This window comes from Hetaerina americana, unplaced genomic scaffold, assembly GCF_022747635.1.
Source record: "Hetaerina americana unplaced genomic scaffold, ioHetAmer1.1.p SCAF_1, whole genome shotgun sequence".
Classification (NCBI taxonomy): domain Eukaryota; kingdom Metazoa; phylum Arthropoda; class Insecta; order Odonata; family Calopterygidae; genus Hetaerina; species Hetaerina americana.
The window spans coordinates 100,754,262-100,766,357 of record NW_027286069.1 but is presented as its reverse complement, the minus strand read 5'-3'; the positions used below and the strand labels follow the sequence as shown (position 1 = coordinate 100,766,357).

General features: G+C 36.1%; 1 protein-coding gene and 1 non-coding gene across 2 annotated transcripts in view; one reads left to right on the top strand and one right to left on the bottom strand.

Moving 5' to 3' along the window:
- Gapvd1 (GTPase activating protein and VPS9 domains 1) overlaps positions 1-12,096 on the top strand; it is a 62,457-nt gene that overhangs the window by 15,317 nt on the left and 35,044 nt on the right. The window contains exons 5-13 of the mRNA XM_071591580.1: positions 563-819; positions 2,721-3,042; positions 3,273-3,491; positions 4,908-5,074; positions 5,179-5,265; positions 7,514-7,855; positions 8,510-8,711; positions 10,150-10,370; positions 11,808-11,973. Of these exons, the coding sequence (XP_071447681.1) occupies positions 563-819; positions 2,721-3,042; positions 3,273-3,491; positions 4,908-5,074; positions 5,179-5,265; positions 7,514-7,855; positions 8,510-8,711; positions 10,150-10,370; positions 11,808-11,973 (1,983 nt within the window). The remainder of the gene's footprint in view (positions 1-562; positions 820-2,720; positions 3,043-3,272; positions 3,492-4,907; positions 5,075-5,178; positions 5,266-7,513; positions 7,856-8,509; positions 8,712-10,149; positions 10,371-11,807; positions 11,974-12,096) is intronic.
- TRNAS-GGA (transfer RNA serine (anticodon GGA)) lies at positions 5,418-5,490 on the bottom strand. The gene has a single exon. It is a non-coding gene; the product is annotated as a tRNA-Ser (tRNA).

Below are 12,096 nucleotides of genomic sequence, written 5' to 3'. Positions count from 1 at the left end.
CATTAGCCACTGCACTATCCCAATCCCCCTTGGAACTCTGGAGCTTTAACTTTTATAGAGAGACCTTGAAACTTCAGGGAACCAATGTTATCTTCTTATTGGTTTCATAGTAGGCTATCCCTGTGAGGTAGATAGTAATTGTGCATGTAATATATCTACTTATGTAACTTATGTGTAATTGCAGTGATGTTAAACCAATGCTAATGATTATTTTCTTCTAATTAAGTATGTAGGATTGCCAAATTTCTTCAATCATAATTTTTACTCCAATTAAATTGTAATCTAAAAAATCAAGTCATAGGAAATTAGAGAAATTTATAATTTCATAACTCTGATGATTATTTTCCTATTTTTTTTTAAAGTCAAGGAAAGCAAATTAGAGTTGTGAGATGAAATTCATGACTCCCATTGTTATGAGGTCCTTCAGTTTGCATATTTAAAACAGACCATTAAAATAACTACTAGAATAGTCATTCTATTGATCTACAAGAAGAAAAATATTAATTTTGTGGTGTATTGGGACTTCATTGTGTAATTGAATTCTGTATTAAATATATTATAGGTGGAAGTACTGCATGTGGAGTGGGATCGGTCATTGGTGCAACTGTGCCTTTGTTGCCTCAAGAAGCACTCTCGGGAATATTCAACTCCTTGCTCTCCGGCCTCTACTGTGGGTGGGACTTGGAGGATGACAATGATGACGATGTTGAGGACTCTCCTGGTGACTGCTCAACATGGAGGGCAATGGAAGACCCTCTGCCAGATGAAAGGAATGTTCCCTTCGTATTAAGACTGTTAAGGCATTTGGCTAAAGTCCAGGTAAGGACTAACACATTTACTGGTTGTCTTGACATATTAAGGACTAGATGTTAGGATAGTGTGTTTCATGGTTTTTCCTTGCCACATCATGTGTAGCACATCACTAGAATTTGATCCAGGAATTTTTGTGTTGAGAGATTTTTAACTGTGGCCATCAATGTTGAATAAGTGGTGTTCATTATTTTGTTCTGCAGGTATACCATAATTTTCTGATAATACCCATGAATTATTAGGTGTACCCATTTTTTGCAAATGAAAGTCAAAATACTCTTATTACCCCTTATTCAACTCTTCCTACTCTTCTGGTTCAATGTTCCTAGTGGATTAAATTCCATTACCTCTCCTTCTTCTCACTCTCATCTTTCTGCACTTATTTTAGTATCAGAATATTGAGCTTTCACATTGTAGTTATAAAAAAAATTCTACCTATCATCTTACCATTTGCTGGCTTAACCCAAAAAATACACTCAGATCGGGTGAAGGACAGATGTTGATTGTGGCAAAATGTCTTTTTTTCATCGTGTTTTTATCTTGATTCCACTGAAATGGCTCAAGTGACATCATTAATGTTTTGGTTAAAATTGGTCTGCTAGTTGGGGAAATGAAATCCACTTACTGCATCATACTGTCATTAGAGATTAAGGATAAGGGAGGGAATTCAATTTCAGCACTCCTTGCCCCCTTCTATTCCTTAACTATAGGGATACTCATGTTGTTGTCCTTAAAAAAAATTCCTGATATCAGCAATCTTCTACAAGGTTTGTATGTTAAGTATCAGGAAAAGTTTAGGTGCTTCAGTATCTCAAAGTTCTTCAAAGGACATCCTTTGAGCACCAACACACTTTTGCCAGTTTCCATGACTCGAAGGCTCCCTGGTAGGCGTATTCCAGAAGGTCCTTAAGGGTATGTGTGCAAGCCTCTTTGATGGCACTTATGGTCCCATGATGTTGACCTTTGATGGAGGATTTCACTTTTGGGAATAGGAAATAGTGTGCTGGTGCCAAGTTGGGACTGTCCAAAAAGTCAGTCTTCTTCAAAGCATTGCAGTAGATCTTCGCAAGCAGACACTTGAATCTGCTTTTGGTCGTCCGTCAAGACCTTCATGACAAGTATAGCGCAGATATTTCACATTGCCAAATTTTCATGGTGTGCACTGGCATCTTATTAATGCCAATACATTCTGCAATCATCTGCACTCTTAACCGACTGTCTGAACTTAGCACTTCATGCACACATTGCACTTCGTTGTTGGTTCTTAACATTGATGGCCATCCAGCACGGGGCTAGTCCTCCACACACTCTTAGTCAAGTTTAAAGAGCTTGTGTCACTTAAAAACTGCAATTAGTGACATGCTTTCATCCTTGAACACTTGGCGAATCATGCCCAAGGTCTCTGAACCTGGGTTCTCCAGTCCAACATGAAATTTGGTGTAGTACCACTGTTCAATTGTTTGCTGCATTTTGTGCCGAGCCACTCAACAGAAGTCCACTAGAAACACAATCTAGCCAGAACCTAATGCTCACAGACGATTGGCATTGGTTCAAGTTAAGACACCCCACCACCCAGCCTGTTCGGTACAAGTGTGCTGAGACGTACAGTCATATCAAGAAAGAATTGTTCCCAATACTTTTTTTACAAACCTTGCTACAAGAGAATCCACATTTCATTGGTTGGGGTGAGGAAATTTGAGAGAAACATAGCAGTATGGCATCGTAAACATCATTCATTGCATTGTTTGGACCAATGCAATCTTTAAATTCTTTCTTCTCCACCTCTGGAGACCTTGCTATTTGCATTGGTTTCCTCTTGACTGCGAGTAATTTTTTTCCATTTCAGCTATTAAATCCATTGTTAATATAATAATTAATGGGAGTCTTTAACTGAATTCTTTCTCTTGCAGATTGTCATGTCCCCAGATCCACGAAGAATTCTCTCTCAAGGCTCTTGTGCTTTTGCACGTATGTATTCCTCAATAAGGGAAGGCCTACTTTCCTTGCGCTTGTTCCTCACTGCTGCTCTGCACAAACCAATATGCCACCTGATTGCTTATGAGTGGAAGAAGGATACTGCCGATGAAGTTTTGGAGGACTTGGATGGCAATGTATGGGATGCAACTGCATTTGGCTGGGATGCTGAGCTGGATGACCCTGGTGGTGGTGAAGAAATGGCAGGAGGGAGTGCAGAAGACTGGAAGAACAGAGGATTTGATGAACCTCCTTTTGGTTAGCCCAAGATTAGTTTGTTCGATACCAATGTTACTAGGGCCTTAGGTGATTAGACTGTAAGGAAAGAAAGCTTTAGATCCAAAAATGTTTCAAATCAGTATTAACTTAGAAATGTTATTTTTTATTGTGGACTTATGGTTAGTCATACTTTACTATGGTTTGACTTTGTGATATAAATGCATTTGACTGATAATTTCAGGTATTTTTTTTACTGTTTATTGTGACAGATGCCACATGTTCTGCTAACAATAAAAAAAGGAAAGGTTGCAGTAGAAAGGCCGCCATTAGATTGGCTGCCTTAGTTCGTCGCTTTCTTAGAAGTCTGAGGGCAAATGCTCGTCACTTCCCAGCTCCACTTCGTTGGCTTATAGCACATGTGAGACAAGAAATGCTGTTAGCAGCAGCAACTTCAGTTAACAGCTCATCATCAGTTTTTATGAATGGAGGTTAGTTATTTTACTCAAAAAAAATTGAAGCTGATGAAATGAGTGTATCTAATGTTCCAGTATTGTTATTACAATTTATGGCTTTGTTATATAGTCATAAAACCCCATTTTATTTTGAATCAATATTTCAAACAAAAGTATATAATGTGACTTGCTGTAGGAGTTCTTATTGAAAAAATTAATTCTGGTGAAAAGGAAATTGTTTTAAATTTTTATTTTCAAATTACTTATAATTACTTATTTTCAAATTACTTATTTTCAATTACTTAACCCTCTTAGTGTGGCGGGGATTTCAGGGCTACTAGTGAGAAGTGCGAAGGCTAATTTAAGAAAATGTATCACCTTAGAAAAAAAACATTATGAAGTTATTTGTTTAGATATCCATGTGCAGTTTTTTTATTTTAAAATATAATATTGTAGTTAATAATGATGTAATACATTTACATCATCTGAAAAATAAATGTAATTACTACATTATCATAAATTTGAAGAATATTTTTTTAGCAATTATATTTCGATTTTTAGACACAAAACTAATATTTTTTTAAAAACATTTTTCAATAAAACTACGATATTTGAATATAATAAAGAATCAAAAAGACATGCAGAAAATATTATAAATAAATAAAGAAAAACCAGTGAATTGCAAATTTTTTTCTCAGCCTCTGCATAGTTCGATTTTGTTGAAAAGGCTGATCTCACTGAGTCAAATTGGGACTTTTCCCCTTTCCTTGAGACTGCGGCAATGTGCTTACAATCTAAAGGCAGAAAAAAACCAAGTTCTAACTCACAGAGAACTGCTGACAATGTAATCCATTACACAGGGCGCAATTGATTAGATAGGATGGACGGCAAGAGAAACCAAAATGATTACAAAGCAGTGCTCTCATGGTATCAACAAAGTCTGAATAAGCAGCTATATATCAACACCACGACACCACAACACATTCAAGAGATTACAGATGAAAACAGATTAGTAGCCTTTCAGTGGCTTTTCATAGTGGAAAGACCACTCAGAAAAAAAAACGAGCAAACAATTAGGCTGAGCTTCCCGACATGTACAAAACTGAACGAAAAATTATAGTAAGAATTATACTTTTTGAAAAGCATTTAAAATTGCTAATAAAAAATTAAAAAATTAGTTACGTAATTTTATGGAATTCAACCTATTGATAGCACAAAAACCATAAATTATTAAAGAAAAAACCATAAGTTACAGCGATTTAAACAATAGCCTACGCAAGAGCCGATATATCGGCCCGCCGCACTTTTCGCCAGGGATACGAAAGCCGATATATCGGCCCGCCGCACTAAGAGGGTTAACCTATTTTTATTCACTTGACTTAAACTTTAACTGATATGTGTATCAAAAGGTTTATATTTGGAATTACCATCATGTTATTTTTCCTGTTGTAGATCAAGAGGTTGGGATCCGTAGGGATTCAGTGGAAAGAGTGGCTGCTTTGTGTACAGATTTGGCCTTCACATCTATAGTTTGCCCAGCAGTAGCAGATCCAGCAGCACATGGTGTGATCTCCTTAGATATGCCAATCTCTGTTCAAGCTCGACGTCGGCTCATGCAGGTTGGGGCATTTTTCATTAGCTTATAATTTTGAGGGTTTCTATCTGGGTGATTGGCATATATGTACTTTTATTTGGTCAACATTAATAATTTTGTTTGTTTCAGGTGGCCAAGGCTTTGCAGGGGCTGGCATTGAGACCTTTTCAAGAAGAAGATCCAAGGCTTGCTGATTTGTATGGGCTCTTTGAAAAGGTTAGAAGTTATTTTTTAGAGTATTATAAGTTAGCCAGAATATGGCACATATGATATTAACCTAAAGGTAATTGTAAAGGGTAGATGGTGTGAGATAAGTAGACTAGGATAGTGTATTCTTAATGCAACGATTTCAGAGTGTAAAAATCATTCGCCTTGACTGGGATTCGAACCCAGATCCCTCAATGTCCAGTCGAGTGCTTTAGCCAGTTAAGCTATCGAGGCGTCCTCCTAAACTCTGAAATTTTTCGGGGGCTTTAAAGGAATAAGATGTTGTGATGAAATACCGTGCATACAATGTCCCAGGCATTCGTAGTTGTGCGCGACGCACCACAGTCCACAAGGTTAAAGCCAACTTTTAAACACTTAGGCTGTTTATGCATAGACAAATTCCAAAGAAACCACGGGAGATGCCACAACAGTAACTTTTAACGGAGTCATCCGCTAATATGCATTTCAATGCTAAAATTGTTGCGTTGAAATGCACATTAGTGGATGACTCTGTTGAAAGTTACTGTTGAGGCATCTCCCGCGGTTTCTTTGGAATAGTGTTTTCTTGGTTTCCACTGATTTATAGTATACATTCTGTGCAATTCAAAATATAAGGTAGGAACCAATCCATTTTCAATTCCCATGGTGGTTTTCAAGTGATGTTACATGGAAAATGTCAAAGGTTCTGTTTACTGGTTGTAGCTGTTAGTGTCCCAGAGCATCACTCAGGCTTGAACCTATGGCTATCAAGTAAGAAGTAGTGTAGTATAAGTTTCATTAGGCTACGATAGTGATGTAGTTTTAAATCAAAGGATACATTTACAATCAGTGTGAGGGAGGTTATCATTATATTGATTCTTCTTTGCTTACTTTCTAGAAAATAGGTAGCCTTACATATAACAAATATAACACCCAGTTTACCAGAATTGTATTAGGTAGTAAAAATCTGAGTAACTTTAGGATAATGTCTTTGGTATCACGGTCTTGAAAATCTTAAATTTTATTGTTATTAGATTTATTGTTGTTTGTATGCAGCACTAATTTTCTAAAATATCACAAGTTTTTAAATTTATTAAATACTGACAAAATTGTCATTTTGGTCTCTATTTGATGGGTAAAATCACTAAAGTCAGTAAAATGTGGTTATGTACATGATCTGTGTTAGTTTCGTGGTCATAAATGGTCATTCTACACCAACTGTATATAGAAATGGAATGAGTGGTAATGAAAGGAACAAATGTCAGTGGGATAGTAAAGTTTCAGCCATGATATGCTGGAATTGGAACATATTAATGATCAAATTATTGCACTTTTTCACCAGCCAAAAATAATTTTAAAACTGACCAGGTTTCTCACAATGCTATGCCAACCCCTTCTAGTCCTCTCTCTCTTCTCTCCTCTGGACCTAAACTTCTTCCCTTCATCCCCTTTTTCCTTTCTTCCTTTATAAAAGTGTATGTAAGACAGTACTTGTGCTCATTCTGCATCCGGAGATTATATAATTTAAAAGTTGGTTTATAACAGTACTGTTAGTGATTTCATTACCTTGATTTTTTTGAATGAAAGGGAACTCATCCAACCACTTCAAGATTAGTTTACTAAGAGTTTGAGTTTTCTTGCAAAAAATTTGGAATGGATGCTTGTAAACTTGCATGGATATAAAAAGTATTTCAAGTTAGTGACTCTTATTATTCTTGATTTGAAATCTATTGTGGGTTGGAATGAGTTACCTGGGGAGCTATTCGAGCCCTTTCCATCAATATGAAATCTCTTATCAATAAATATAATACTGCCATTAAAAATTTAATTCTGTGTTGATATTACATGTGGTATGGCTCTTGATCACCTTCTCAATTTTCATGTGAATTCAGTGTTTACTTGTCTCTTAGTGTTCTACATTTCAATATATTCTTGATTATATTCTTGATACATCATTGTATTTTTATGTCAAAAGATACCTAATACAATTTTTTAACAAGGTGCCATCCGACCACTGTGTCTATCTCTAACTTTTTGTAATAATTTTACCAAAACAGTATTTTGTGTAGTATTTACAGATGGGCATAATTTCCATGGTTTCCTTGTGTTCTAAAATGCAAAGGAGGTAGAAAAAGAAGCTGTTCCCTCATAGTTGAGGCCTGATTGCTGGACTGAATCTCTGCCTTTGTTCCATTTTATTCCAATTTATGACTAAGATAAATGAAGCCATGGCCATAAACTTCACTCTGTTTAACTCTATTCCTTCCTGGTTGTTTAGGACTGTGTTTCATCTATTGTGGAATGCATGCTCGAGGACGAGGATGATGAGTTGGAGGATGAGGTGGTGTGTGGGGAGGAAGATGAGACTGAGGGGGTGGAGGCAGGTGTGGGTGGTGGGGAGGGAGTGGAAGTGGGGGGGGAAGGGTTAGGCCTAGGGATGGGTGTAGGTGGCGTTGGCGGTGGTAGCTCCACCATGCGTGCCCGGAGGGGAAGGAGGAGGAAGCAAAGGAAGAGGAGGAGGGAGCGACTCTCCATCCCACCTCCCATAGTACCCTCATTGTACACAAGGGGGCTCTCCAGATCAGCTGCCCTCTTCACAGAAAGTGAACTGTTAAACCTGGTAGGAAAGAGAGAGAATAGATAATACTTATTGTTATTAGTTTTAACTATTGCATGAGAGGTGATTCTCAAAAGTTCTTGGTTTGTAACTTAACATCTCAATCCTTATTTAGCTATTTATTATGAACGCATCTGGAAATATCATTATAGTTCGAGTTTGATTTGATTTTGAAGTCCCAATTTTTCATTCAAGTCTGCTTCATCATGAGTTTTTACTGTATTTGCATCATTATTGATTAAATAGAAAGACTATCCTGTGAAACAACATTGCAAATGTTTATGGGTTGTATGCATCGTATTCAATTTAACTTTCTTCACCTACAAATCAAATTAATAATATTTTTAAATATGTGAGGAATAAGTTATTGGGAATCTTCGCTAATGGAATAATGTTAAGATGCAAGACAACTTATATTTGGGTCCACAAAACACTTCTTGCTCTAATCATGTTTGAAATTGCTGAAAAGGTGTGATATGGCGATTGAGTCATTACAGATATCATCAGTATGTTCTTATTTATTTCTGGAAAATTAATCATTGCAGTGATGATCAATAATCTTCATAGCTCTATTGAATTTGTAAGTAAGCATGATAAAGAAAACTTAACATCATTCTGAATTCTGTTGCTTATTTATCATTATTATTTATAATTTAGGTGAGCTTTTTGCAAACTGTCTACACCGAAAGTCAAAGCAGCCTTGTAGATAAAAAGCTGTTGGCAGCTCTTCTGAATCTTTTACCAGCCACTGGGATTATAGTAAATGGGAAGCATTCATCAATCAGCTCACTTCAGCCTCAACAATCAGCCTCAGTTTCTCCTGTCACTGCCAGCAAGAGAGCTCTATTACTAGGCAGAGGTAAGGGGCAGAGTTTTTCTCTTTTGAGAGTAGTATACTTACTGTTAGTTTTTCATAGAGGTAAAAGCTTCACAAATATTATTGCTTATGCTTTGAATAAACGAGGATTGTTTAGTAAAAATTTGAAAGTCTCTTGTGTTTCATTGGCTCCCTTTTCTGCGATTCAAGGAGCAAAGTATATAAAGTAGCCATTGGAAAAATTATTACTTTTTTGTGTATAATTTAAAGGCAGAAAACTCATAATTGATTAAATCACAGTTAATTTGAATAACATTAATTTATTAATTTAAAAAAATTATCGGCAAATTTTAATTATGAAGCAGTTTCAATTTTTAATGATTCCTAAAGGAAGGTATCTCTTTATTATGAACCATTAAATTGTATATTAAGGGAATGAACTAGTCCTTAACTATACTTTACACTCCTGGGCTTCACTTCGTGGAATTGTTTTATGTCCATATTAAATGAGTTTGTAATTTTCCTCAAATTACAAACTCGTTTACTATATTCCTCAACTCTTCATTATGCACACTAGATTTTAGAATGCTTTTAGCTAGTCACACTGGGTCTGACAGACATTTGTTACAGTTCCTACCTGTTTCTAATTTTTTCAATTACTGTATGAAAATTACTTTCCATGAAATCTTTTTTGATATTCCTGATAAAAATAATCACACAACAGAGCTAAAATTAATCGGTAATACTTTATTTTGTGATAAATATGAAAAGTACAATCAATGAAAAAACATTAAATTTTATTTTATTCAGAATCAGTAATTTGGTCTTCAAAATCATTTCTGCAAAATATTTCTCCAAATCACACGTAAATACTTTTTCAAACAAAAAAAAATACTATTACCCCTCGCTAATGCATAATATTTGAGACCTGTGGTATAGATTAAGTGAAGTCAGAATTAACTGGGGAATTGACCCATGGAACCCCACAGAGTATTTTTCACAAATTTGTGCACTTAACTCTTCTTTGACCATTGCAATGACTTCAAATGACCTTATATGGTGAAGAGGAAGCCTAAAGTTTGAGAAAAAATTTAAAGTTGATGAAATCCCATTTTGAATAAAATCCATCGTAGGATGTTCTCAGAAATAAACTCCGTTATTCTTAATTAACTTCTGCCAACAATGGTAATATATTATTGCCTGCTTTAACAATGCCCTTACCCCTTATGCCTTATTTATTTGATCAATTGACTTACACTAAGTGAATCAATGCGGTTTTTTTTATTTTATATATTTGAGTTTAATTTTATGAAATTATGCTATTTGTATTTTGTAGATTTTAGTAATGATGACATTTCATTGCCAGAACTATGCATGTGCTTATTTTTTGTTCAATAATTTTTTAGAATTAAATTTGAATCTTTCATGTTGTATGTGGACCACAATGGAATAATTCCCTAATCCGATTGAATTTCAATAGTGACTCGAACACGCTCAATCCGTACCCTGTCCCCAGCTGGTCCAGATGTATTGGATGAAGGGGTTGGAGGTGACGAAGATGTGACACCCCCTGCTGGCAGTCCAATGGGCACAAATGGGTTATCCTCTTCATATAGGCCGGCATCTCCTCGAGAAGATGTTCTTGTCATTCCATTCAATCACTCTGGATCAGAGTGCATTGGAATGCTACCTGAGGAAAAGGTTTGGTATTAAGTTTTGGTATATTTATAAATTATTTCAGTCAAGAAGTTTGCTGAAGAAAGATCTGATGCTTTCCTGGCATAAATATGTTTGGGTTTCTAACTGGGTCGAACTCTGCATCTTTGCCAGCATTTAGATGTACAAGTCATCCATCATCCTAAGGACTGACTGTATTGGTTGTTAATGTAATGCATTCATGATACGTGATAGGCGATCCTGTCACAGAAGAGGAATGCCAGAACTATTTTCCCCGCCTTTTCTATTCTTTGTTTCCATGTTTCTGGTAAAATCTCAAGAATTTTGAAAGAAAAAGACTTCCATCTATGATCAAAATTGAGAGACCAACTCAAAAGGACAAAATACTCCTCAGCCTCATGATCCATGAAGTTAATCAGATACTTTGCAAATGTGGCTGGGTATATGTGGCCAAGGTGGGAAGGCCAATTGCCACAGAAACCAAGTAACATATGAGGCACTTCAAACATAGCCAACCAGACAAATCTGCTGTGACTGAGCACAACCTTGCTCTAGACTATGCCATCTGTTAGGACAAGACAAAAATTCTTCACTGTGTGGACAAATTTTGGAATCTTGCTGGAGGTGAAAGCCATCAACTGAGACTGCGGGTAATCTCCCAGCAATTCCCGTAAACCCATGGTGAGTAGTATCCAAAAGGATGGAAAAAGGCAGGAAGTAGCCAACTGATCAGATGAAACCTGACCCCAGGTCCAAGTGTATGAATGACAGCCACCACATTCAGCCCTGAAGGTGATGGATGACTTGGACATTGAAATATCATCAGAGTTAGATTCATTAGAGAACCTGCACAGACTTCACTAAGTCTGCTGAACTTTTCATGTCTGCATTAGCCACTAAAGTAATGGTAGTTATTAGAGTATACCAGAACCAAACATTATGTAGCAGATAGAACTTAACTTGTGTAAGGCCCTGAGGCACTAATAGGTTACACATTAAGAATGGGGGCCATTCCCTTATTATATCCTCTGGGTATCCAGATAAATTTAGTGCCCAAGAAATGACAAGAATGCAAAATTATTAACATCATAACATCATTTATATATTAATATAAATGCACTGGTGTGTTCTTATTTAAAAGTTGAAAAAATTACCATGTGTCTCTTTTGATTTAGTTTTGGAAATAGGTGATGAGGAAGCAGGAGGAATTTTACCAAGGTAAAAATTTTTGAGCAAAAAATCCTGAGAGATAATGTGAAAATAGCTTTAAGATCTGATTTAAAATTATATGAATCATAGAATAAATAATTTATTTAAATGGCTAATTTGTGTAAAATATATTCATAACAACACCAACTTCAATTGGCAATTTCTTCTTTATCTACACAAATGTTAAAATGAAAAAGCATTGTACTGTTGACTATTTCTCTCCTCTATTGTTTATGTTTGGTTGTTTGGCAGGTTTTGGAGATGGAGTGGGAAAGGCGACAGGGTAGAAATAGCATGGTTGGTGTGTCTGGAGTCAGGACAGGTGGCGTTCCGCTGATTGGAGGGGCTAATATAGGTGATAGGGAGCTCTCTGGAAAACGTACACGCTTCTCCCTGTCCCATGATGAGGGCTCAATTGGTGAGTTGTGGTGTACATAGAAAGAAAGAACAAGCAAAGGTTATGGACAAAGGTGTGATATGGTGGAATATCATGATTAATTAAAAATAGTAATATTCCACAAAATAAAATTTAATAGTATTA